The sequence below is a fragment of the Prunus avium genome, chromosome 6 (genome assembly GCF_965620075.1).
Source record: "Prunus avium chromosome 6, drPruAviu1.hap1.1, whole genome shotgun sequence".
Lineage (NCBI taxonomy): Eukaryota > Viridiplantae > Streptophyta > Magnoliopsida > Rosales > Rosaceae > Prunus > Prunus avium.
In genome coordinates this window covers 12,918,468-12,946,055 of record NC_142289.1, presented here as the reverse complement: position 1 = coordinate 12,946,055, position 27,588 = coordinate 12,918,468, and the positions used below count along the sequence as shown (strand labels likewise).

The 27,588-nt window shown below is 37.3% G+C and overlaps 4 protein-coding genes across 4 annotated transcripts; 3 read left to right on the top strand and 1 right to left on the bottom strand.

Annotated features, from left to right (window-relative positions):
• The first annotated feature begins 2,509 nt into the window (after nt 1-2,509).
• On the top strand, nt 2,510-11,714 carry LOC110747211 (signal responsive 1). Its single transcript, XM_088254893.1, has 13 exons — nt 2,510-2,854; nt 4,503-4,622; nt 5,259-5,374; nt 6,162-6,250; nt 6,477-6,519; nt 7,043-7,250; nt 7,405-7,518; nt 7,631-7,956; nt 8,724-9,290; nt 9,471-10,162; nt 10,286-10,865; nt 11,007-11,330; nt 11,420-11,714. The coding sequence occupies exons 1-13, from the start codon at nt 2,752-2,754 to the stop codon at nt 11,534-11,536; spliced, it is 3,399 nt and encodes a 1,132-aa protein (XP_088111019.1). The 5' UTR covers nt 2,510-2,751; the 3' UTR covers nt 11,537-11,714.
• Nucleotides 11,715-14,989: 3,275 nt separating this feature from the next.
• On the bottom strand, nt 14,990-19,865 carry UBP3 (ubiquitin-specific protease 3). Its single transcript, XM_088255464.1, has 6 exons — nt 19,494-19,865; nt 18,405-18,521; nt 17,840-17,938; nt 16,864-17,052; nt 16,301-16,482; nt 14,990-15,764 (listed from the first exon to the last, which is right to left on the bottom strand). The coding sequence occupies exons 1-6, from the start codon at nt 19,608-19,610 to the stop codon at nt 15,359-15,361; spliced, it is 1,110 nt and encodes a 369-aa protein (XP_088111590.1). The 5' UTR covers nt 19,611-19,865; the 3' UTR covers nt 14,990-15,358.
• A 760-nt stretch (nt 19,866-20,625) lies between these two features.
• On the top strand, nt 20,626-22,106 carry LOC110747616 (Ribosomal L29 family protein). The gene is made up of 2 exons (XM_021947764.2): nt 20,626-21,049; nt 21,770-22,106. Exons 1-2 carry the CDS (start codon nt 20,708-20,710, stop codon nt 21,944-21,946), a joined length of 519 nt encoding a protein of 172 aa, XP_021803456.2. The 5' UTR covers nt 20,626-20,707; the 3' UTR covers nt 21,947-22,106.
• A 531-nt stretch (nt 22,107-22,637) lies between these two features.
• Nucleotides 22,638-23,919, top strand: POR (C-CAP/cofactor C-like domain-containing protein). The gene has a single exon (XM_021946727.2). It carries the CDS (start codon nt 22,739-22,741, stop codon nt 23,801-23,803), a length of 1,065 nt encoding a protein of 354 aa, XP_021802419.2. The 5' UTR covers nt 22,638-22,738; the 3' UTR covers nt 23,804-23,919.
• Nucleotides 23,920-27,588: the final 3,669 nt, after the last annotated feature.

Genomic DNA, 27,588 nt, shown 5'->3' with positions numbered 1-27,588 from the left:
TTTTAACATAATGTGGTACATATTTTAAGTGTAGTTGAGAACTGATTTTGGGAAATGTTATGAAAAGTTTTGGAAAATGGTTTTCAAACCCACCACAGGGTACCCCTCAATTGCCTTTGAAACAGTTGTCCTTTATGACAATGCCCCACGAGTTTCGGGGACGCCTGAACCATGTGGAGCGAGGATGTGCTTTTTGAGCTGACTACATGTCCCTCGAGTTCTGCGAGGATGTGTGTTCTCAGGCTGACTATATGTCCCCTGAGTTATGCGAGGAATGCGGCTTGAGTTGACTGTGTGTTACCGAGGCCTGTGAATATGTGTCACATTATGAGACACAAGGAATTGACGGTATAATGTGGGAAATAAATAGAAATTCATGGAATTGACGGTAGATTGGTGGAATTGACGGATCACGAATGGGGTATTCCTAGGTGGAGAGTATTTAAGTTTGGAGAGGTTTTAAATTAAAAATTGAGGATTTTATCTTGATATTTACGGGCGAAGGTTTTAATAAGTGCTTTCCTACTTAAGAGACAAGGATTAAGAGTTTTCTAAGTTTTAAGGATTTTGTATAAGTCATGATTATTTTCTTAAGTGAAGTCTTATTTTACCATGTCGTTACTTGATTTTATATACCCGTTTTGTTCTCCTTGTGTTTTTTTTCCAATTTAAAAGTTATTCTCCTCTCATTATTTTATTTTCCTTTTTAATTTCTTTTCATATTTGATTTTACAAAATAGGTGGTAAATATAAAAGTTGAATACATAACTTGTAAATAAAATAAAGAGAAAGAACTACGTGTGGCTTGATCCCTTGTAAAGGGTACGTAGGCAACCTAGAGTTACTAGGTGCAGCCGCGAGACCAAGTGTTTGAAAAGCTGTTCAGTTATGTTATTTTGGAATCTGTTAACGTATTCATGTTGTTCCAAAAGTTGGGAACTTGGGATCAGTTTCAGTTGATAGAACGTTTTATTCGATTTAAAGATGCCTGAGGCCATAAAAATTTGATGTTTGGTTGCATGAATTCTATTATTGTGCATGTTAAACGGTTGTGGTTATAAATTGCTTTTCGTACAAGTGTAAATTTTTGGGAAACGAGTATTTATAGGGGAGACTCTGCCGAATTTTCGGCCGAAGTCAAATTTGAAGTTAATTTTTGGTTTTTGTTAGAAGGGCATTTTGGTTAAGAGTGTTCGGCACTTGCCAGGTGTCGGACACACACAAAATTCGGCGCAGATTTTAAAGTGAAATTTGGGTCGGGTCCTGTCTGGTCGGCTAGATAGAGGCTGGGACTGCTTCCTTCCTTCCCACCGCGTCCTTCCTTGTGTGTCGAAGATATAAAGCAAGCTCACCAGAAAAGAACTGGAACTGGGTCGATCTATTTTATGGCGAAGCATCCGAAGCATAATTTGTTTGTAGAGCCACGCAATTTCGTTTAGATAAACTACCTTGCTTAAATAACAACTGTCGTGCATTATTCACTCCACTTACTGGCGACATCAAAGCTAAGCACATCAGAAAAATGAGGAGTGGTGGAGACAAGGATTCTAATGCCCATAGTTGCATAAGATAAGTGTACACCGTCTTATACCCATGAATTTTCTTCATACAGAGCTGGTCCGAATCACTCATACAAGGAGTTAGGATATCTTCTGAAAAACCAAAAATAAGTGTGGCAAGTAGTACGGGGTTTCACATTGCTTGTGAAAAAATTTTTGGGTCGGAAGACACTGCAACCTATGAAGTCAGGAATATCCTTTCTAGCCATAGAAACCATAAATCGTAATTCACTATTACCTTTAAAACAACTCATGCATTTGTCTCTAAATGAAAAATTCCTAAAATAGTTAGGATTGGGACTAAGGCAGGCAGGACTCTGATGATGATAACAAATTGCTCAAGGTAATGGTATGGTTAACGTAAGAAACGACCGTTTGCTTCAACTTCATTGAACATATATACAAGGACTTCTCTCGTCCTGCCAGATCTTCCATGCCGCCGCCACCTTCATCCCCCTTGAGCTTATTGTTGCTTACACATGCATTCCTGTTAAACCAATATAGATTTTGCTTTGAAGTTTTAGTACATTTAATAATGAAAAAAAATATTGCCAACGGGGTCTAGCACAATAGAAAAGAGTTCAAGTTCGAACTCTTATAATACCTTGATAATATGTGTGTAAGAAAATCCCAAAATCTATCATTGGTATTCAAAAAAGATAAAATTGAAAAGAAAAATACAATAAGTAAATAAATAAATTTGAAAAGGCACAAAAGGAAAGAGATGAGCAAAATCCTGGATTGACGAAAAAAAATATCCCAGCCAGGATTGACGTCAAAAAAAGTGGGCCAAGTTTTATATTGACAACACATCGCAACACACAGAGTAAAATAAATAGTCAATTAGTCATTGTTCTCATTCACACACAAAAGAGTGACTGAGTGGCTGAGTGGAGTGGTAACGAGTCAAATAATTACTGTCCTTAATTGCTCTGCTTTCCATTCGTGCCTGCATTTTTCACTCGCCTTCCTCAGAACCTTCCTTCCTCAGAACCTTCCTTTACGAACTCTCTTTCTAAACTTTCCTTTCATATTTCTTCCCAAAACTCACTCTAAAAATTTCTCCTTTTACTTTTGCAATCTTCATCACACGCTTTCATCATTCCCTAAAGGCTAAGCCTTTTTGTCTTTCTATTGCCACACCCTTCAGATCAAAGAGCAGTCACTTTTTTTGGCTTGTTGGCTATGGCCTATGTATGAGATACAAGTTGGCTCTGGTTGTGGGATTTCAGTGACTACAACACGCATCGAGTTCATGGCGGATACCAAGCGCTATGGTCTTGGCAATCAATTGGGTCAGTTATGTTTTTCTGTAGTCATTTTTTCAGGTTTTTTTTGTGTGTGATTTATTTCTCATTTTCATCTGTTACTTGTTTATATGAATATTTTGATGTTGAATTCTGGTTTTCTGTTGTGTCCTTTGCTACTTTCGTTTTCCTTAGGAAAATGATATTTTTACTAGTAAACATATTTGTTTATTTTCTTTTCAAGATATTGTTGATTTATAATTTTTCTTTTGCTAAGCCATGAAAATGCTATTGGGAATTGAAACACGGCGTGTTGACTGTTTCATCTAATCAGGGTCACAATTGAGTCTAATCCGGTCTTGAGTACCACATACTTGGTATTATTTTCCTTTGGAAGGAAGCTTCAGTTTGAGAAAAAAAATCTCAATTTTCATTGGAAATCATTGGCTAGAGCTGCGGTGAATTTATAAAAGCTGCTAGCACAGAAACCAATCAAGTAGCAAGATAACTTTTCCTAACTCATCTTATCTAAAACTCTGTTCTAATCTTATTCAAGGGTTTTGAGTTGGACTAATAAAACTTTGAATCAAGAGTTCAAATTTAAGTCAACAAAACTCAGCCTGGCATCAATTGGAAATTCAAGATGAAAGCTTTGTAGCTCCTAATCAAAACATAGGCTCTTAGATCCTTTAGCAGCATCCCTAATGCAAAGCAGTAGAAGTAGCCACTCACCACTGACACAGCTTAATAGTGCAGCTAGCTCTGACATGACATCCGCATCAACAATAGCAGCTAGCTATTTCTAATTGCTCTTAATTCTTTAGGAAATGACAAGGTACCTCCCCCGTCCATACTATCCAAGTCCGCAAGAATAAAATCAGGAAATTCGGTCACTATGAGTGACCAAGGTTCTCAAGCTGAATTGTCTATTACTGATGCTGACCATTGGATTAGCACTTGAGTTCCCTCTAATGCTATTTCTTACATTTTGTCCAAATAGATTGCTTGAGAGAGTGTGACATGGTAAAACGTCTCTTCCATGCTTCTTATTTTTTCCTTAAGGTTACTAAGGAAGCTAGAAATTAGCAATCCTCCTTTCACATTTTCTAAAGACTATCATCAATCCATTCATCTTTTTAGATAATCTTTTGGTAGTCAGTCATATTGTAGGTTTTATTTCACCTTCTTGAATTATCCAACCAAATTCTTAAAGTCCATTTCTACAAACCTACTGAACATGACCTTTACCCTTCTTAGTAATCTTGAAATATATAACAAAGTTGGTGAGTCGAAGTATTTAAAATTGACATGAGGGGTGGGTCAAATTGCGAAGGCAGGAAGGTGGTAAAAGCTAGGTTTGGCCATGGTCCCCTAACCCCCCCCTGCAGCTTCCATAAATAGGGTGCTTAGATCACATTCGCTGCTTGGTGGTGGTGTGAATTGTCTTTTTCATGATGACTGAACCCTTTTGATGATTATATTTGAAGTTGGTGTCCACAAGTGTACCTCTAGGTCTAGAGGACTCCATCCTGTAAATTATCTATCCTTTTTTTAGCTTTAAGTGTCTAAAATCATGTCTCTCTCTTGCTCTCTCTCTCGGTTGTCATGTGGATTTCTTATGTTAATGAATGAAGCATTAAAATATGATTATCTATTTTATATGGATTTTTATTAATTGTGATATGATTGGATGCAGATATTGCACAGATACTCTTAGAAGCAAAACATCGCTGGCTACGCCCGGCTGAAATATGTGAAATTCTTCGAAATTATAATAAATTTCACATTTCTTCAGAGCCTGCAAGTATGCCACCGGGTATGATTTTTCAGCTGCATTAGATTTGGCAATAAATATTGTTATTCAAGTCCCTTCTTTCCGCCACATGATAATGTAGTACTTTAGAAAAGTTTTTTAATGAAGCTTGTCTTTCAATTCAACTGCTATAAGTGATAGTAATCTGTAAAATTTGTCAACAAACATGGCTTATTGTTATGTTGAAATTGCGTGGTAGTTCCTCTGCATTCACAATTATCTATCTGAGATTGTGCAGCTGTGCTATTACTATATGTTTGTGCACATGATAAAGTATTGGATAGGCCTGGTTTTCTATTTTGAAAAATCAAATTCTGAAACATGGCATGGGAGTTGTCTATTTTGCATTGTCGTCTGGCATGGGAGTTGTGTTTTGTGTTGTTTTTGGTTTGATTTTTGTAGGTGTTACTGGCATTCATTTTTTAGCATAAAGGCTAACTGTTGCTTTTTTTAAGGTCATATATATTAGCATTGCATGAAGTTGTAATTGTATTTACTTTGCATATACTGTACAAATTTTAAATTTTATGAGATGTATGCTGAGATATGGTGTGCGTCTTGCTTTGATTGTATTGTTTTTAGTTTTATTTAGGTATGTGTGAAAACCTACTGTGGCTTGACACACATCATTTGTTTTAGGTGGATCACTTTTTCTTTTTGATCGGAAGGTGCTTAGATATTTCAGGAAGGATGGCCATAACTGGAGGAAAAAAAAAGATGGAAAGACAGTGAAGGAAGCCCATGAGAGGCTTAAGGTAATCATCAAAGAATGGTGTCATGGGTTTTAAATGGCACATATAAATATATTACGCCAAATTTCCGCTTGAAATTTGATTGGAGCATATTGAAGAGCTATGTTCGGGTAACTTTATTTTATGACCCAAGGATTTTGACATAAGATGGAAAGTAATGATACCAAACTTACATAGGGGGAATAGCTCTGGGATAAGATTGATGTGGAAAAAACTGTCATGTTGAATGTCAAAAACTACAATTTGATGTTGTAGGCTAGAGAATCAAGGTTGTGGTTTTAAATTTAAAGTATATAAGGGTTATGTGATTATATTATTTACGAATTCTCTGTAAAACAAAAAACTTTGATGTTAGGGATGCAAACAGCCAGTCCACTTGTGAGTGTGAGTATCATGAAGGTCTTTGGTGAATTTAAGATTGAGGTCACTCCATTATAGGATCATCAAAGTCAATGAATTGAGTTCAAACTCTTATTTCTCAGAAAGCCAAGCTTGGGCTGAACCTCAAAGCTGGTGTTAGGCTTCAGCTCAACAAAAATCTAGCCAGCCAAGTCTGTGCAGTCCAAAGCTCAACTTACTTCAGCTCGCTTGCGCCCTTATTTAATGCCAAAATTAAGTACAAAGAAGCAACGATACCAAACTGAATAAAATTGCTGCTTAGGAAAACAGTGGGGAAAGAAATTTGGTTTAGAGTTTCTCAAGTTTTTGTAACTTGCATCAAGAGTTACTTTGTTTAGGAATCCTTTGTTTTCTAATTATATTTGTTGAATAATATTGGACATTCTTTCAGGCCGGAAGTGTTGATGTGTTGCACTGCTACTATGCCCATGGAGAAGAAAATGAAAATTTCCAAAGACGCAGTTATTGGATGCTTGAAGAGTGAGTTTGTATTTTGCTATCAAAGATTTCTGTTCTCAAGCCTTAGGAGTTTGCATCTCTCTCTCTCTCTCTCTCTCTCTCTGTGTGGATGTGTTTGCATGTACAGGCATGCTCCCATGACTGCTTGCTCATTTGAACATGAACATTTGGTCTCATATGCTAATGATTCAATAATGGTGAAATTTTATTTGCATGTCTGACCTAACCTACTTGGTCATTGCTGCAGGGATCTGCAACACATAGTTCTCGTCCACTACCGGGAAGTTAAGGTCATGCTTTATTCTATCATTTCATTCTTGTGGTTTTCCCATTTAGTTTTTGAGATCCTTCCACCCTTTATGTTATTATCATTTTAACATAGGAGTTATTGTTATACCATTTCAAGGTAAAATTGACGATGTTATACAAACCTAGTGTATTCTTAATAATTGGATCCGAGATGTGATCCATGTTCGAATAAATGCTGATAAAGTAGGCACTTAGTGTAAAAGGATCATCATCGAAAGTAAACGAGATGTTTTCAAGGGCTTTAGTAAAAGTGGGTCCACTTGCTTAAATCCAAATCAATCTGAAATATCTAATTCATGGATTTAATTCTTACACTCATGCTATCCAGTGTTTGACTATAGGATACTTGTGCATTTCTTGTTGTCATTTGTGTGATCCAGGCCTTAATGTGCTTACAAATTAATATAAATATACAAGCTTAATTTCATTACCATGTTAACTTTTTATTTTCCTAAGGGATCTCCATGTTCTGGGTATTCACTTTTATTTTTGTAACTTGTTCAGGGAAATAGGACAAACTTTAACCATACTAAAGGGACTGAAGAAGCTGTTCCTTATTCCCACGAAACTGAACAAATTGCAATCAACTCTGAGATGGACAATTCTGTTTCTTCTAGTTTCAATCCAAATACTTTCCAAATGCGTTCCCAAGCTACAGATACAACAAGCTTGAGTAGTGCTCAGGCATCAGAATTCGAAGATGCTGAATCAGGTGTGTTTTGTACATTTCTTTTTCCGCAGTCTGTCAAAATTCCTTTTATTTTTATAAATACTTTGCATGAACTAAACCTTTTAATTCATTTTCCAGCTGCACATTATATATATTTCTTCTTGTTATCAATATTTTAACTTGGTATATGGTGCAGCATATGATCACCAAGCAAGTTCCCGGTTACAACCTTTTCTTGAATTACTACAGCCTAAGGCTGAGAAGATCAATGCTGGATTCTCTGATGCATTCTATCCAATGTCGTTTTCAAGTAAACTTTTTTCCTTATATTTCTAAATCTGTCTGTCTCAATCGATGAGTGCTTTTAAATAGCTACTATTTGTTGAATTAAATGGAATACCAACTTCATGGTATGATAACAGATAATTATCAAGAAAAATTGTCAGCCATTCCTGGGGTAAATTTTGGCTCACTTACTCAAGCATACAAGAGGGAAGATGGTAATGATGCTGGTGTTACCTATGAGCCCACCAAAAATCTTAACTCTTCGTTATGGGAGGCTGCCTTGGAAAACAGTGCTACTGGATTTCAGTCTTTGTCTTTTCAGCCATCATTTTCAGCAACACATTCTGATACGATGGGGATTATCTCTAAGCAAGAAAATGGGATGCTTGGGCACCTTTTCACAGACACTTTTGAGAAAAAGCAGATGTGTGAGAGTAAACCAAGGGTCCAACAAGGTTGGCAGGTAAGGATAAGTTACTTACACATTTAATGCTGGCAACAAAATTTTTTAATTCTAGGGCTATGGAATTGCAAATTCATGTGTATTTAAGGATGGTAGATATGTCTGGGAATCTGATGTTTCATTCACAAGTGAAATCTGGTGGGACATGGATAGATGGTGATGGAATTTGTTTTATATGGCTTCACCATAAAAGATATTTTCTCAACAGTTTTGAGTTTTTATATTTTTAGAATTAATTTACAGTGACAATATTAAAGATCATGGAAGCAATTAAACTGATTCTGGTTATGCATAAGAAAGCTGTACACATGGTCAAACCTAATTAGGCAGGGGGTTCTACAAATATTTGATGTCTCATTGTTTCGAACTGTTACTAACAAATTTTTGAGATGTCAGTTTTTAAATTATTTCTGTTATTGCCAAGTTTCTAGAACTTATTTTGAATGAAATTATAAATTTATGAAAATTATCAATGTAATTAGGTATGGGAAGTGTTGCTAAAGTCCTCAAATCCTACTTAATGATTTCAAAATTGCGTAGCTTGGTACTGGTAATTTAAATAATTATATTATATGCAATAGTTGGTTATATAAGCATACTCAGAATACACAGTTTATGGAGGGGAGCGCTATTTGGGTTCCCCTTCCAACACTTAGCACCCCTGCAGCATGTTTAATGGGGAGCACGAGTAGTGCTCTCCTTTATGGATTACTTTTGTCTTTCCAAATTTTACTGTTTATTCATACTTTAGTTTGACTTTCCGACAGACTTCGGAAGAAAACTCGTCATGTTCATCCAGCTGGCTTATGGATCGGAACTTGCATTCAAATACAGCAGATGATGTCTCTACCAGCTTCCATGAAGGACTCAATGCTGCTAATTTACTCAATTCTCTAGCGCCTTGCCATATGAATTCTGATAAGACCAATGATTATTCTATACCAAATGACCTTCAAATACAGCCTTCAACCACTGAGCAAGAATATTATATAAAGTCCATTTCAAAGAGAAATGAGACCATAGAGGGAAAAGCCAATCACGCTTCTGCTATAAAGCCTTTGTTAGATGGTCCATTCACTGAAGGCTTGAAGAAGCTTGACAGTTTCAACCGATGGATGAGTAGAGAACTTGGAGACGTGGATGACACACAAACACAGTCCAATTCTGAGACCTACTGGGATACTGTTGAAAGTGAGAATGGGGTTGATGAGTCCAGTGTTCCCCTGCAAGTACGCTTGGATAGCTATATGCTGGGGCCTTCTCTTTCCCAAGACCAGCTCTTTAGCATTATTGATTTTTCACCAAACTGGGCATACGAAAACTCTGAAATCAAGGTAATGTATAATTTAATCTTCCTTGCAACTATATCAAATAAATCTTTGAATGCATCATCTGATCTTGGTGGGAAACAACCAAGAGATTTAAAGAGAGCTGTACTTTTGTGTAAGAGTTATATTCTAGTTTAGTTTCTCAAGCATCACAGAATTGTCTCATTTAGTCCTCAATTTGTGCAGGTTCTGATCACGGGAAGATTCTTGAAGAGTCAACAAGCAGAAGCTTGTAAATGGTCATGTATGTTTGGGGAAGTTGAAGTTCGTGCTGAGGTTATAGCTGATGGTGTTCTTCGTTGTTATACACCCGTCCATAAGGCTGGGAGGGTTCCATTCTATGTGACATGTTCCAATAGGCTAGCGTGTAGTGAAGTAAGGGAATTTGAATACCGAGTTGGCCAAATTCCAGATTATGATGCTAAAGATGATAACAGTGGCTGCACAAATGATATACTTAGTATGCGGTTTGGAAAATTGTTGTCTCTAAGCTCTACCTCTCCAACTTTTGATCCCAACAGTCAGGGAGAGAATTCAGTGTTGATCAATAAAATTGATTCATTGCTGAAAAATGACAATGGTGAGTGGGACAGGATGCTACAGCTTACGTCAGATGAAGACTTTTCCTTGGAGAGAGTAGAGGAGCAGTTGCTTCATCAGCTACTTAAAGAGAAGTTGCATGTATGGCTCTTACAGAAGCTGGCTGTTGGTGGGAAAGGCCCTAGTGTACTAGACGAGGATGGCCAAGGTGTGTTACATTTTGGAGCAGCTCTTGGCTATGATTGGGTCTTGCTGCCCACAATTACTGCCGGAGTCAGTGTCAATTTTCGTGATGTGAATGGATGGACGGCTCTTCATTGGGCAGCTTTTTGTGGCAGGTGAGCACCTTAGAAACTCTTTCTTTCAGTTTATTAGATATTATCTTCATTCTTGACTTATTTATTTAGTTTTGTCTGATTTTAACATGTTTTGTTTCCTTATTTTCTTGTAATTAATATCAGAGAGCGCACAGTTGCTTCCCTCATCTCTCTTGGCGCAGCTCCCGGAGCATTAACAGATCCAAGTACCAAATACCCTACTGGCAGAACACCTGCAGACCTAGCTTCTGCACGGGGCCACAAAGGAATTGCTGGTTATCTTGCAGAATCTGCTTTGAGCGCCCACCTTTCATCTCTTAATTTGGACATCAAGGAAGGCAATAATGCTGGGATTTCAGGAGCCAATGCAGTACAAACAGTTTCAGAACGAATTGCAACTCCTATCGGGAATGGGGATTTAACGGATGGGCTTTCCCTGAGGGATTCTTTAACTGCTGTCTGTAATGCCACCCAAGCTGCTGCTCGTATTCATCAAGCGTTCAGGGTAAAATCTTTTCAGAGGAAGCAGTTGAAAGAATATGGTGGCAATGAATTTGGAATTTCAGATGAACATGCACTGTCACTCATTGCAGTGAAGTCACATAAGCCAGGGAAACGTGATGAGCATGTTGATGCTGCTGCAATACGAATTCAAAATAAGTTCCGTAGTTGGAAGGGTAGAAAAGACTATTTGATAATCCGACAGCGTATTGTCAAAATTCAGGTATTTGTCATGATTCTCTTGTTAATAAGGATTGTGGTCTACAATTTTTCAGGCGTTTTATCTTCCCCATATTTCTCCCATAGGCATTGTTCCTTGCTCAAATCCATTCTTGAAATCTAACTTCTAATTTATTGATAAAAGGCTCATGTAAGAGGCCACCAGGTGAGGAAAAACTACAGAAAGATAGTCTGGTCCGTAGGAATTGTAGAGAAGATTATTTTGCGTTGGAGACGAAAAGGAAGTGGATTGCGTGGGTTCAAGTCAGAGCCACTTATTGAGGGCCCCAGCATACAAGTTTCATCCTCGAAGGATGATGATTATGATTTACTGAAAGAAGGAAGGAAGCAAACTGAGGAAAGGTTGCAAAAGGCCCTTGCTAGGGTGAAGTCCATGGTTCAATATCCTGAGGCAAGAGATCAATACCGTCGGCTGCTTAATGTTGTTACTGAGATAAAGGAAACCAAGGTAAAGAAGAGCCTCTCCTCTTGCCCACTTGGGCTATAAAGCATTTGTTTTTTGTTGAATGAATTCTCTAATTTCAACTGACATTGCAGGTGGTATGTGATAGTGCTGTGAATAGTTCAGAAGGGAGAGCTGATATGGACGATGATCTCATAGATTTTGCAGAATTGTTGGATGAAGACATTTTCATGCCTACAGCAGCTCCATAGTGATCTCTGGTTAACCCTATGATATCCTCTTGTAAAATCTGCAGTGCATTAGTATCAGTACATGCGTTGGCATTTAATTTATTCACCAGTGGTCTAGAAGCATGTCTTAATGCTGTTGTATATGTTTAGAAAATTTATTTATCCAAGAAAATTAAAGATAATGAGTTTATGTTGTTAATTTTTGTCCACCTCATTGCATTGCATGTTGTTTTTTCACCTCCTGTTTAATGTTCTGAGAGAAATGTTCTAAGAGCACCTTGCCATAGCCATGCAAATACGGCCCTAGTGCTATAAATCTATCATGGGGCTCCTATTTGCACCCGAGGATTGATCCGTGGATCCAAATCCGGTTTCTTCAAATACTCATATTTCAGTCTTAGAGTTTATTAAACAAAATTATTAAAATCATGGATGCACTTGTGTGATTCGGCGTTAGTGACAGTTTAGTTTCTATCTTCAAAAAATTTGCAAAAACAACTTTAAAGTTGTAAATCATCAAGTTAATGGCTATTTTTCATATTTGATGATACCAAGTGTGCTATTTTTTAGCTCATTATATATTTAGAGCAACTCCACCCATTTGCCCCTTGCCATGGCAAGGGGGGCTAGGGCAGTCACTATTCACGTGAATAGTAGTTGCCCTGGCAAATAGTATATTTTGTGTTTCCACCCGTTGCCATGGCTAAGGGCAATTACTATTCATTTTTTTGTTTTTTTCACAAATTTTTTTACCTCAATAATTAATTTGGATAATATTTTCGGATAAGATTTCCGGGTTCCTACGTGTCACGACTATTCATAATCGGATAAAATTTCCGGATAAGATTTTTGGGTTCAATTTTCGGATGAATTTCAAAATTCAAATTTCAGATAAATTTTTGGGTTCAAATTTCGGATGAATTTCAAATGAATTTAAAAAAAAAAATACAAGGTGAAAGAGAGGAAAATGTTGAATAAAGAGTGAATAATAGTAGAAGTATAATAAAATGTATAAGGATTGGTGTCGAAAGTGAAGGGTATTGATAGGTATTTATAGAAAAAAAAAAAAAAAAGAATTTTTTAGTAAATTTTTTTTCATAATTTTATTGCCAAAAAAATGCCAGCCGTTGGATTGGAGGAGAGAAGCAAATCGGAGCGCCCAGGTTACGATACCTGTCTTCTAGCCGTTGGTGCTCGCGCAGGGCTGACGTCAGCGCAAGCTAATTCAAACTTTTTTACAAAAAAATTTACTTCCGCTCGCTGACGTCGTGCTGACGTCATCGCTTACATCACCCAAAACTCGAGTTGGACCTCAGGCTGAACTGGCCTTCGGGCCAGCTCGACTTGCTGGGACCCGCACCTTGCCCAGGTTGGGCTGACCGCTGGAAGCTTCATTTTTTGTTTTTCTCCCCCCAGCCCAAGGCTAGGGGCTCCGCTGGAATGGCTCTTAAAAGAAGTTGTGCATGACATTCGTTAACTCGTGTCGCGTGACATCTTTTCACATCTATCTATTTGGCGTCTATGTAGGTAAAATATAGATCAGTGCCATGTCAAAAAATGCCTTTTGATTTTGAAGTTCATAAACTTAAAAACCTTCAAGTCTGGCTAGTTCAAAATCCGTTCGAGATTCCAATTTGAGATTTTTCTTTCTGGGTTTTGGGTTATTATACTTTTGAAGATATAAACTTGTTTGAACAAAAACCCTCGCCGTAACCATGCACTCTGAGATTGTATAGGAAACACACTCCTTTAAATTTTATTGGCTTATTTTGAACCATGTTGCACGAGAAGGTACTTTAACTATAAAGGTCCCTGAACTTTACCTCGAGTTGCAATTGGGTTCCCAAACTTTTTTTCGAGGCAATTAGGTCATCTAGCTCTCCCATCCGTTTCAATTAGGGATGGCAACGGGCCAGGTAGGGGCCAGGTATGACAATACCATCCTTGTCCCCGCTTTCCATCCTCGCCCCCATCCCCGAACCAATCCCTGTTTAATAGGTTTCGGGGAATCTCCGTCCCCGTCCCCATCGGGGGACTATCCCCCATACCCGCCCCGAATCCCCAATTTTTTTTGCATAAAAAATATTTATCATACATTTTAACATTAAGTTTCATATTAAATTATCATTCAACACATTCAAATTAACTATAAAGTTCAACTCAACTATTCAAAATCACATCAATATGAAAATTCAGAGAAGATTAGGAAGAATTAGGAGAGGGAGGTTAACTTAGGGTTAAACATAAATATTATAATTATATATTTATTTATTTAAATATAAACATATATATTTTCGGGTCGGGTTCAGGGATGGGGATGCCAATACCATCCCCTCCCCATACCCGCAGGGGATTTTTCAAGTTCAGGGATCCCCGTACCCGATACCCGTTTGGCCCCGAAATCTCCCCTCGTTAAGGTCGGGGACCCGACAGGGACTCGCCCCGACGGGGATTTTTGCCATCCCTAGTTTCAATTGAGTCCTTCTATTAATTTGAGGGCTAAAACCGTCCATCTCAATTAAAATATTTTAAGTTTTAAAAATTGAAAAAAAAAAAAAAAAAAAAAACCGAAAGTGCAAAAAAATATTTTAAAAAATAAATAAACTTAAAAATAAAAAATAGAAATCCAAATCCCTCTCTCATGTCTCCCTCTCTGTCTCTCCCTCTCTCCTGCAACCCATTCCCCCTCCTTATTCTACCCCCTCAAAACCAAGATCCTAACCCAATTGGCAACCCACCCCTCATCTCCAGCAACCCCACCCCCCAAGATGCAAAGTGTTCGAATTTTTTTTTCTTTTTCAATTTGTGAATTTGCACAGAGAGAGAGAGAGAGGGGATCTGGATGGGATTTGCGGAGAGAGACAGAGAGAGGATCTAGATGGGTCTTAGGTGAGGCTGGATGGATCTCGAATGGGGACGAGGGTGGTTGTATGGTGGCGTTGGGCTTGGGGGTTTCTGAGTTTTGGGGTTTTGCCTCTAATGGCTTAATCCTTCCTAAAAGTCGAATTGTGGTCGTTGACTTTTGTGGTTTTGTGGGGTTTTGCCTCTGATGGTTTCACTGGTTATGATTGTTGAGTTGGGGGTTTCTGAGTTTTGGGCTTGGTGGAGAAGGCTCTGAAGATGGAGGTGGGGTGGTTGGGGTCGATGATGGATGAAGAAGGTGGAGTTGGGGTCAATGATGGATGAAGAACTTGAAAAGATGCTTTTACACCCTCATTTTGACGGACAAATTGACAAAGTTGGACGGTAGAACCCAAGTGGAACTATTGATCGAGTTAACAAATGTAATTGCCTAAAAAAAAAGGTTCAGCGATCCAATTACAACTCGAGGCAAAGTTCGGAGACGTCTACAGTTAAAAACCCTTTTGAATATTACATCAATCAAGTACTAAGTTTTTACTTCAAATACGACCCCTGAACACCTACAAAACTTAAGCCCCATAAAGATGTCAAGGTTCACAAGAAGAATAAGAGTGATGAGCAATTCCAATTGCATGGCATTTCTAGTGTTTAATGTTCTCAACCGTGAAGAATACTAACTGTCTGAAATTTCTCACCATATACACTACCCCTTTCCTTATTGTGAAAAAAGATAAAATTAAAAAAAAAGGAAAATGAAAGAAAAAAGGATGGTGTGCTTCGACCATCCGCTGTACATGCGAACCACCTAAGTATACATTTTTTTCACAACCCACATCTCATTGATATTTGACAGCTCTTCCCACAGGTTGAAAATGAGGGGAAAAAAAAAAGAAAAAAAAGAAAAATTGTAAACACAAAACAGAAAAGCAAAAGTCCAAATGATTAGAAATACCCAACCATCTTAAATCCAAAGCCGTCTTCTTAACTCTTGTTAATGGTGCCGAGGCTCTCGTAGAACAAGATGTATCCATGATCTGTATTACTTGAATACTCCTGCGCTGATCCAAAGAAAGTTTGCACAGCAGACTCATCAATCATCTCCACGTTTTCGTCATCAAAAAATAACCAGTGGTTATGGCTTTTCACAAGGCTAACGTAGTGTCCGTGGTTTGGCCCACTTCCAACATGGACAACAACAGCAAACAGAGAATACTCGGATTCTGCATCTTCAACTGTGTTACTCAGCTTCAGCTCAAGCGGGAATACAACCCGATAAGATAGCTTCTTGTAACGGCCAAGCTGCTCGATGTACTTAAATCGCTTCAAATGGATGACCAGGATGTGAGGTGGCTTTTTTATCTTCATTCTCTTCTGCGCTTCTTGCAAGCTGCATAAAATAAAGAGCTTACCTTGTCAGCTTTCAGGCTGGATAAAGGGAATTCTTACTAAATAAATAAAAAATTGAATCAATGCTTTCTTCATAAATATTATCATATACCCATTACACACACCTGGCAACCAGCTCCTATCATTTGAGGAGTTAACAAATGCCAAGCAAATCGCTTAGCGTTTACTCTTTCTTTTGGGAATGGAGGATAGATCTCAATTCCTCTTTTGCATAATAAAATTTCGTACTTTGCTCAATTAAGTCAATCTTTAAGCAGATGGGTACTAGTGACTGATTGCAGCAGCACCAACAGCCTAAAGCCATGTGCTGCTCATTTCTGATTTCTCTATGGTTAACTCCCAGAACTTCGAAAATACTCTTGGGACAATATATTAGATGAATAGAGCTTTATGTTAGTAAAGCTAGAACCCGGATAAGCACCGATGGTATCAGGTGATGGTATCCACAGTTTATATGTGAAAACAGAAAACAGAAAATCAGATATTAACAAAGGCAAGTAAATGATAGACAACTACCTGCAGCACTTGTCGCAAAAGAATTTGTCCTCAGCATTCAATGTCTCTGTCGAACTGAAGTTTTTCAAACAGCTTGTAATTGAACTGTTCTGTTCAATATCCAGGCTTAAGTCAAAAAATGTTTCATCTCTTGCAGTCACTGTCTCACACCGTAAGCACCTCGTTTCATTGGTGAGTATTCCCTGACTCAACAGCAATTGAAAATTATGAGATTCTTAATAATAAAACCAAAGAGAGTTATATTTGTGATACTGTATGACAATGTAAAATGCAAAGGTAACGAGTTAAGAATCAGTCAATCATGGCCACAACATTGGGGGTTTTGCCTTCTCTTATTATTATATTTATAAAAGGAGAAGTTGATGAATTCAAAGACTACCACTAATCTCAGCCAAAACATATCTTGTATAACTGAGGAATCAATTCAAAAATACAACCACAAAACTATCAAAAGCACAAAAACTGCATGCAATAGAAAGGCATATAGTTGGGATTATCACACGTACATATGAGTTACCACACGGAAACTGCTATGATTAAATGATTTGGCAGAGTAAAATCACCTGAAAATTTTTGTGCACCCAGGTAACTAAGGGATCTTTATGAGAACCATTGGCCTGAGCATTCTTTGGACCATTTACCATCTTTTCAGGAGGTGAAGAAGTTTCTTGATCACTTTTTGCTGCTTGGGCTTCTTTCTCCAGTATGTCAACAAGTTCATTAAGCAAAAAATTTAAGAACTCATGAGCATCCTACAAACCCAGAATAAAATTGATAGAAACATTTATTAATATGCAACATTATATTTGTGTGTAATGAGAAATGAAAGATATTTGATCAACAAGCAAGGAAAAAAGTAAGTAACGTTCTCTTCAAATATTCGACAGAAAGATTTGACAACAATGCAACAAGGAGACATGCACCGATATACCAAGAGGGATAGAGTATCATCATTACATCATATATATAAATTTGTGTATCAGCAAAGGCCATCTGCAACTACATTCACAACCATTATACAAAATAATGGAACTTCTGTAAAATCTCCAAATTCAAAATCTGGTCTTGTGTATAACATTCACAAATGTGCAACAACATTACAACTGTCCTGCACAAACGCCAACAATTATGAGACTTCAAAATTGTGAGTTTTTAACTATTTCTCAAATCGTAGTTCAGGGTATAGAAAGAGGTCCAGCTATATATAACGATTTACAATCACTTCATTTAATTGCCATACACAACCACGTCATATAATTGTCATCACGATTCAATCGTACACAGCCACTTCAAATACACACAATCACAGTTTAACGGACAAATGGTAGCCCTCACCATGGATACACTAGCATTACTCATCCCATAAGGCTTGTGCTCAAGCTTTCAACAGATGATGGTGATACTTTTTCAAATTAAAATCCTTAATAATATTGTTTTACAATTATTCAAATAAATCTTTTAATGTTCGGACATAAATTTCTAGAAAAATTTCATAACAAAGGAAAAAGCACATTTTGGTAGTTAGAAGGAAAGACATACCTGGTGCATATAGCTACGGAAAAGCTCATTTTGTTTCTTCAATCTCTGAACGAAACGCTTTGGAGCAATGACACCTGTTTTCTTCTTCTGGGAACTTATCTACAACAAAGAAATAATAAACTATTGATCACAGCACAAAAAACTAAACAATTGCTGAAGGCATATGTTCCATGTCATGAACATCAATTGGGAAACTAGCATCACATATTTCGAGATTTGTTTTTCACAATTCTTAAGAGTCTTATATACTGGGCTTGCTTACATTTCAATTCTTGTATATGAGGTAAAATAAAATAGATTTGACAGATCATATACAGGAAAGAAAAAGCTGTTAGTCCCAAGATAAACGTTCCTGTATTAGGGAAACTGGAACAGATAACTCAGTTGTTTCCCATAGATTAGACATGGCAGAACAGCAGAGGAAGGAGGGCTGTACAGTTACAGTGGCATACAGAGTACAAAAATACAGGAAAAAAATAAATGAAGATCAACCTAACATTGCAAGTCCCACCTGAGATGATCAAATTAATGTACAGGTACCATATATATCTAGTATAGTTGTTACCTGTGTAAACAAGTCCGCTAAGCATGTCAAGAGATTTTCTTCTGCATCCCCAGTACTTTTGTTGCTGGAATAATATTCAAGCAATTGTTCGCGAAATGGAACACAAAAATAAAGTGCCTGCATGAAGAAATAAAAAGGATAAGGCATTGATTATAACTTTAGAAAATTGAATTCCAACAACCTAAACAGGATAAGACATTGATTTCTATTTTAAGTAATGGTTTTACCCAATAGTTAAATACACATATTTAGTTGGAAAATATTGGCACTAATATTTTCAGAATGCATGGACCAAAGATAGAAGCGGTAAACATACTGAGGGTCTAACAAAAACCCAATTACGCATTAGATATGTTGAAAGACCATGTGAACTCCCTCCTGAAGCATCCAAGGTTAAACTGAACACTGAATTTTAGTTACAATATTAAGTTAAAATGCAGCCCAAGTACCTAGCCTAGACACTCATAACCGTGTTTGACAAACACTTTCTTCTCTTCATACATGAGTGTCAATTTACAGAGTAAATATAATAATTACGGAAACCATCTTAATCCAAAGAATATCAATTGTAGTAAATTGAGAAGATAAGAGCGCCTAAGAGGGATTTCACCCAGCGCTCATCCATTTAGACAAACAAAATAGCAGCATGTCATTGCACGATGCACTAACATTGCAAAAAGTACATCCAGAACCCAGAAATACACTTTGTACCACCACTGGAAAGCTGAATAGCAAAACAGAAAATGGTCACACTTTTTGACATCGGCGAAAACCTTGGGATGCTGACTGTTAATGTTATTAAAGAACGCGAGAACAACATCAACCACAAACCAAGCACTTGCTAAACTAGCTAAGCGGTCATCTAAACGATCATGAACAACCACAAAAATCTGCAGCTGAACTACAATATCCAATCCGATTAAGTTAACTTTCACCATTATTGAATTAGAAACAATCACAACTCATAATTTGCAAACACTTCATGTCATTCTCATTGTACCACAGAATTATACATACCAATAAAATAAAAAACCCTAATTTGAAAAGTTTGCTAATGAAATGACACAATTTGACGGATGAGGACGAAACCTGCAAAACGCTGTTACAATAGCAAGTGTTCCCGAAATTCTCGAGGCCGAAATATCGCTCGCCTTCGGGGAACTGGTCGCCGAGAGCCTTCTCGAGTTTGGAGCCCGCAGCACCCATCAGACCAAGTCAATACCCAATATCAATTATCGCCGACCACTCAGATCCTCTTTCGCCGATTCAACGCAACGACTCGCACGCCATATACAACTGGGTTGCTTGCTCAACTGGTTTGCTCTCTCTCTGTGCGTCTGAATTGTTAGGGTTTCGTTCGGAAGTTGAGCTTGGAAAGAATGAAGGTTGAGTTTTTTTTCGAGAGAGAGAGGAGGAAGGGGAACGAAAGGAAATGAGAAAATTACCGAAATTAATAAATCGATAAATAAATGGAGGTAAAATTAAACTGATTTTAATATTCAAGAAAAAAATAAAAATAGAATTGGATAAATTTAGCAAATATTGACTCCACATCACCTCATCACGTTCACGTGTTCTGCCAAGCTGCTTTTCAATACTAATTTGGCCTGAAACAAAAATAAATAAAATTAGTAATCCGGCCCAGTTGGGCTTCATATCATTTACTTACCCCTTCAGCCCAAGCTTTTGAATGACCACTCCCTCTATTTTTTTATCTTTTTTAATACAAGCGATATTGAAAATGTTAGAGAGAATAATCAAACTTAGGACCTCGGTGCAAAAATACATCATCTCTTTTAATTCTTTAAGGATGCATTTGGTTCTCAAGAAATGTTTGTAAGTTCAAGTTTGCAGAAAGGTTTTTTCGTTCATAATTTTATCAAGTTTGTTGGCTTTCTTTTATTATTTATTGCAGATTTTTAATTTAATAGTATAATTGAAAAACTAAACAAACTAGTTCAATTACTGCTCAAATTAAATATGGGAAATAAAATAAAATAATATTTTTCTCATTTTTCATTTCGTTGAAAAAGACATAAGGATTGATTTCCCATCAAATTATTTTAGGTGCCCAAAGTTTTTTAACGAAAAAGTATTGATGAATTTAAAAATAAAAATATTCTAAGGTTAAATTGGGAATTTCGTTGACAAAGTATTTTGGTTGAATCTACTTAATTTTTTGCTTTCAAATCAAAGCAGCACCAAAAATTTTTTTAAAAAAAAAAAAAAAGATTTATCAGGCCTTATCTACATCCCAAAACCAAAAGCACTGAAGTGGAGAGACAGAGAGAAGCTGAAAAACGATGTTGGGCGCAATCTCCATAGCTCCACCTTCAACGGTTACATTCCCCGCAAAGCTGCTGTCGCCAATCCCCAAGTCCTCCTTCAATGGCCTGCGATTCCAACGCGCTTGCCCGAACACTGTCGTTCGTCTCCCAACGGCGTCGTTTCGGAGGCCTTGCTCGTCGTCTTCGGTGGTGATGATGGCCAAGAGAGAAGAAGAGATGAAGGAAATCAGAACCAAAACCACCGAAGAAATCAACGAGGAGGTGGTTGAGCTCAAAGGTGAGCTCTTCATGCTTCGCCTCCAGAAATCGGCTCGCAACGAGTTCACATCCAGCGAGTTCCGTCGAATGCGCAAAAGGGTAATTTTTTTTTTCTTTTTCAAAGAAATAATTTTCATAGATTGAATGCAATTATGAAATGTGGGTTCTATTTTCCTTGGCTTATCAGAAGACAAAAAAAAGTGCTTTAAGAGAGAAAATGATGGGGAAGGAAATGGGAATTTTCTGATTATTTTTCATTGTCAGGGTATGGTGATTAAGATTGGCTTAGATAAAATTGGATTTCCAAATTCCAATTCACTGTAAAGTGCCTATTGAATCGGTATGCGTTGTGGTAGAAATCTGAAGGAGCTTATGAATTTGATAGTATAAACTATATGATGTTTAGATTGTTGGAAATACTTGCGGCTAAGATCATGGTGTTGCTGGTTCTTTTTCATTTCTCTTTGTTTCTTGTTTTGGTTTCATCCTGTAGTGTTCACTCTGCAAAATGTGTAGAAGACTACAACTACTAAGCATGCCCTTTGTTTAGAAAAAAAAAACTTAGATTCTATTTCTTGTAGTTGCAACTTCTAATTTTGGGTGGGGAGATGACTGGGGCTTGAGTTTTGATGTCTTCACAGCATTTTCAATTCATTGATGCCATCTGAATACAGATTGCTAGTTTATTAGAATTCCATTATTTGTTTGCAACATCTTTGTGCAAATGTTGAGTTTTTGAGGTTGTTAGGGAGGCTACCCTTGTTAATGTTTCAGATCAGCTTGGGATTGTAATTATGTGAAGTTGGCTTTGATTTGTAGATTGCTCGCTTGCTTACTGTTAAACGAGAAAGAGAGATTGATGAGGGAATCGGTAAGAGGTTGTCAAGGAAGTTTGATCGACAATGGAAGAGGAGCATTGTTGTCAGACCACCTCCGTCATTGATTAAGTTGCAGGAGGAAGAAGCAGCTGCAGAAGCTGCTGAGAAGGCTGCATGATCCATGTGCATTCGGCAAATACCATGTAGTCTACCCATGAAAATTAGAAATCTGGAATTTTTTTTGTTTAAATCATTGCTCAAGTGCGCTTTCAGACAATTTGTTTATAATGATCTGTTGTAGGTCGGGTAATGTGATATTTTTTTTCTTCTCAAGTCCATTTGATGTCTTCTTTAATCCCTAAAATGGTGAATGGCATTGTGAAGTGTGGATCTGTTGCGGGTAGGGTGGTGTTGCACTTTTCTCTCTCTTAAAATTCCAGCCTTCTTTTCTCAACTTCTTCTTCCCGAACCGGAACCACTTTTAAGATTTTCTGCTAAATGCTTTCAGAAATACTTCTTAGGAGGTAATTCTTGTTCATCTACTGCTACTGTTCCATATTTCTTTCTTGTTTATTTGGAGTAACTTCCTATTAGAGGTTCGGACCATGGTGTTATGATTTTTCGTTCTCAACCTCAAATTTTTAGGAAGCAATTTCGGTCCCAAGGTCAATAGTTGTGGAAATTAAAAGTCACTATGATCTTTCAGGGTTACAAGAAAACCTCATATACCGCAACTCTCCAGAAAACAATGCTATAAAATTATAAAGGGTAATTCGATTTTGAGGGCCTCACTGACCTGACCCAAGCTAACTAATCCACCACATTTGAAAAAGAAAATATATATTAAAAAGGAGGAAAAAAAGGAACCATAGGAAAAGGTATAAAAGGGCAAAACCCATATCGCCAATTCCCTCTTTTTCTCTCATTCTGCAAATTTATGCTTTCTCAATCAAACCCATTGCTGCCATAGATGGAAAATGAAGAAGAAGCAGCTCTCTCGTCTAGCCCTAATCCCCTACATGTAGACCCAGCCATCCAAAAGAAGCACCAATCAATGCTCGACCGTCTCACCAACCGTCACCAAACTCGCTTAGGCAGCTCACTCACCCGCCGATCCGCCGAGTCCGACTCGTCCTCTTCTCCTTCCTTTGAGTCCACATCAACCTTCCTTTCCCGCTTTTCCAAATCCAAGAGCTCCATCGAGTCCCAACTCGCCCAATGTCGACTCGGACTCTCCGAGTCGACTCAAGTCAAACCCCAGCTCGACCAAATCTCCTCCTCCATCTCTGATCTCGAGAAGCTCGTCGCCGAGAACTCGTATTTTTTACCCTCGTACGAAGTTCGGTCCTCGCTCAAAACGATATCAGATTTGAGGCAAAGTCTCGAGATTTTAAGCTCCGAGTTATTACCCAAGAAGAAATTCGCTTTCAAGAACAAACCCACCAGAAAAGACCCAATCTTCGAATCCAAAGAGCAGGAGGAAGAGAAGAAACCTGAGAAACCGGGTTTCAGGGTTCCGGAGTCCCCCGGTTTTTGGAACAAGAAAGGCGAGATTTTGGTGCATAAATTTAAGGGATCGGAATTGGGAGAATTTACGATTGCGGACCTTGATTCCTGTGAGGTGAGGCTAACAGGTTCTGTGAGAGCGCTTTTTGTTCATAGATTAAGGAACTGTAGGGTTTATACGGGCCCTGTAACGGGTTCGGTTCTAATTGATGGGGTTGAAGGATGTGTTTTTATAATGGCGTCGCATCAAATTCGGATTCACAATGCAAAAAGGAGTGATTTTTATCTGAGGGTGAGGAGCCGGCCTATAATTGAGGACAGTTGCGGCGTGAGGTTTGCGCCATACTGTTTGAGCTATCAAGGGATTGAGGACGAGCTTAGGGAGGCCAGTCTTGATGAGGAGACGGAGAATTGGAGCAATGTGGATGATTTCCTCTGGTTGCGGGCGGTTCAGTCACCAAATTGGTCAGTTTTGCCAGAGGATGAGAGAGTTTGTCTAGTTGATATTTCAAATTCCGAGGAGAGTTAGGCTGTTACCCATTTTGTTTGTTACTAGTGTGTGTGCTTGGAGTAAAAGGTAACATTCTTTTGTTGTATTTGGAATTTAGATATGGATTATGAAAATCTTGAGTGGATTGGATGTGATTGACCTTTCTCTGATTGCTGATTAGTGTCCTGTTTTTTGAAGTGTTTTGCTTGTTTATTTTTATATTTTTCGTCATTCCGAATTTAGCTGCCAAGATGATTATGATGTTGCAATGTGAAATTGTGGGAACTTGGTGGATGAGATTGATGCTGGATGGGGTAGTGAGGGAAAGACACAAAGGCCAATCTCATTGCTCATTTGAAATGTCCGTTTGAAATACATTATTTTGAACTTTATTGCTCTGTTCTGGAGATATGGGACCTTCATTTGTAAAAAAATTGCCTTGGCTGTGAGTTTGATGCCCTGGAATCTGGATTTTCTGTGTTGTTCATTGATTGATGTTTAGACATGTAAACATGAAGCATAAAATTATAAAGTTTTCTTTTTTGACACACTAAGCTGATTACTTAGGTGAGGTATAGTTTGAATCCTGGTGGTTGATCAGTAGTCCAAAATAACAAATAGATGTAAAGCAATGGGGAAGGAAATCAGAAGCCAATGTTGAGTTTGAAAAGGCTTATATTAACTGTTGTGCGACTCATGTCAGTGATCCGTGTAGCATTTTGCATCATGTTACAGACAAGTTTTCCTTGAACTAGTTGAGGATACATGTGTATATTTACATGTTATTTTGAGTAAACTGAATTAGATTGGGGAACACACTGTCGTGCACAAGTGGGGATTGTAAAAGACACCACTATTGGAGAGTTCACAGGGGAAGCATGAATAGTAGCAGCCCCTTTAGATTTCCTCACCTTTCTTTGGTTTTTTGCATCTCTCTCTATGTATTTTGTTCTCACTAAACTGGTGCTACTTATTTGAAAAAGAATTTTTGCAGATTTGATTCTTTTGTAACATAATTTAGACAAAATATAATTTCGCTCTTCTCTAATTCACATTTTACTGTTTTTCTTTGTTATTTTATTATTTAAAAAAAAAGTAAAGTTAGTTTCCTTCTCATTGAATGTTAGTCATTTCCTGATAGAACACCCATTTTTTGTTCGTTATGAATTTTAACAGACTTTTGTATTTGCCCTTATTTGAGATAAACATTTTACAAGGAGATCCAGTGGAAAGGGAATCATATTACTAGATTGGTGCTGATTAAAGTTGTTACCGTTCTGTTCCTTTTAAGAATTAATTTTCATAGAATAAATTGATCTTGTTGTACATTTCACTTCTCTTTCTGATATAATTGTTGTAAGTTTACAAAAACTTTAATTTCTTTTCTTTTAGTATGATAATTTTCAGATATGTTCCTGCTTAATAAGTAGCCTTTTTCTTTCATTTTGAATTTTTATAAATTCCCGATTGATTAACCACCTCCAGTTCATTTTCATCAAGCAGAATAAATGTGGATATCAGTGGAAAGTGAAATACTTATGGTATGATAGTGAAGTACCTATGTTATGATTGTTGATGGTTAAGCCTTTTGTCTATAAGGTTCTCTTTCAGGAAAAAAATTTCATTGTTATCAATTGAGCTTTTAATGGTTTTTGATATTTCCCTTCCCCTGCAACAATCCTTCCTATGGGAACTTCCTCTTGCGCTCTTAAGATGGTGGATACCTACCTAAAAGGTAGGATGGTGACTTGAAGTTAGTGGGCATATTTGTGAAATGACTTCCTGTTGGAGTCAGTTAACTTCCTTTCTGTAGATGGCTCTTCTTATTTACTCTGGTTGTTTCAGGAACTAGTGCCTCTCTTTGCAAATAGGAAGTTTCTTGCTGTCCCATGGCAATTTAGCGATGACAGTATGAACGCCTATGCACAGTATATACTGAATGCATGGTTAATTCTTTTGATGCTCGATTTGGTTGCTTAAATTCTCGGGATTTATGTTTATACTCTTCCACTTAATAAACATCAGATCTGTCCCATGTTCGAGACAATAATGGAAGACTAGCAATCTTAGCTTCTTGTATAGGAATTACAGAAAAGTCCCAATGGACTTAATGAAGTCATGACTCATATGCAGAAATTTTGTAGTTGCTAAATTTCTGGGAAATGCATCTATGCTCATTGGATTGGATGCTTCATGATTCTGTTGTACAGTGCAAACTCTGATTGTATTAGGATTAGGACTGCATGAACAGTGCTGAAAGAATGTGGTTTATTTTGATTGCATAAAATTGTCAGTCTTTCAGCATGTGAGAACTGGTTATTCAAATTTACTTTTCCTTTAATTTCTATAACTAGCTTCTCTTACGAATTTTGAGGTGAAACTTAGGATTGGATATTTTTGAGTAAATTGCAGTGGCATTCCTGAGAGTTTGTTAAGAACAAACAGAATATACTTCTCCAATGCGGCATGTAATAATGACAATAATAATTTCAAAAACAATGGAGAGAAACCTTGCATTGGAGTAAGTTTGTAATGTTGACAACGATTTAGATCAAGGAGGTAAGTGTTAGTCTAAGGGGATGCATGTGTTATTACACAAAATCTCAAAGAGGTTACTGTATTTGTAGTAATATATCCTCTTATCTAAATGTGTCTTTGGTTACACCTTATCTTGGAATCAAATACAAAGTCCACTTTATTGTTGAATGTAAACCTATTTTGTTGACTTTTTAAATCATATAATCCAAACATGTGAAAGCTAGCTGTCTGCCTTGGTGTCTAATGCTTCAAGCATGACTCTTAATGCTTATATATCATGTACTCTTTTGAATGAGATGGAAAAGACGGTCTCCAAATTTGTTTTGGATTTGACAGGGATGACTCCATAGTTTGAAATCTATCTGCCAATTTTTTAAAATGTAGAAATTTGAGGATGACCATTTTACCCTCTCTCTCTCTCTCTCTCTCAGTGTTTGGTCCTGGCTAGTAGCTAGGCTGTTGATAGCATGACAACGGACATTGACGCTGGCTTTGACTTCATTCTTGGTCTTGTGTATCCTTTGGAATATTGCTAGGTTCAGCCTAATCATTCTAATTAAGAATTGATTGTGTGGAAAACGAATGGTAGTTTGTCCTGGAATTATGACCAAACATGGATTTGTTAAAGAACAAATCAAAGATTCCTTTTTTGCTTTTGAAGGATTGATCACCGTCTTGGATATTATATAGAGCCAGAAAAGTGAAATCTGGATTTGATTAATTGTTTAATGATTCCTCTCTCAGAACTGTCAAAGTTGGGGTTGGCAGCATTAACTTTCTCTGCCATTTCCACATAACAAAGTCATAATCTGGAACTCTGCAGAGCTTTCCAGCTTATGCCTAGTTTGTCTCTTAGCAGAAGTTACAAGTACTTAACATGTGTATTTTAATTTCTAAGACATGGTCTAACTTAGTTTTGGTAACAAAGTAAGCACCATATGTTGTGAGGTCTATGTTTACACACATGTGGGTCCTCATAATATGAATTGCCGTTTGTAATTATAGACTTATGTCTTATATATAGTATATAAGAAGGAGATGACAAGGCAAAGCATATGGGGATACCTTCATACCTTATCTGTTAATGACTTCTTTTATTTTTATTTAATTTTTTAATTTTTGGTCCGGTACTTCTTTTCAATCTTACCCACTCCAACCATGTGATTATCAGCTTTGCACAGAAAATTTAGAGCTTTGACTAGATTCTTTATATCATAGCCAATCATCTGGTATATACTCATGGGGCAGATCTATATGATGGTAATCTGTTCCTACTCCCATATATA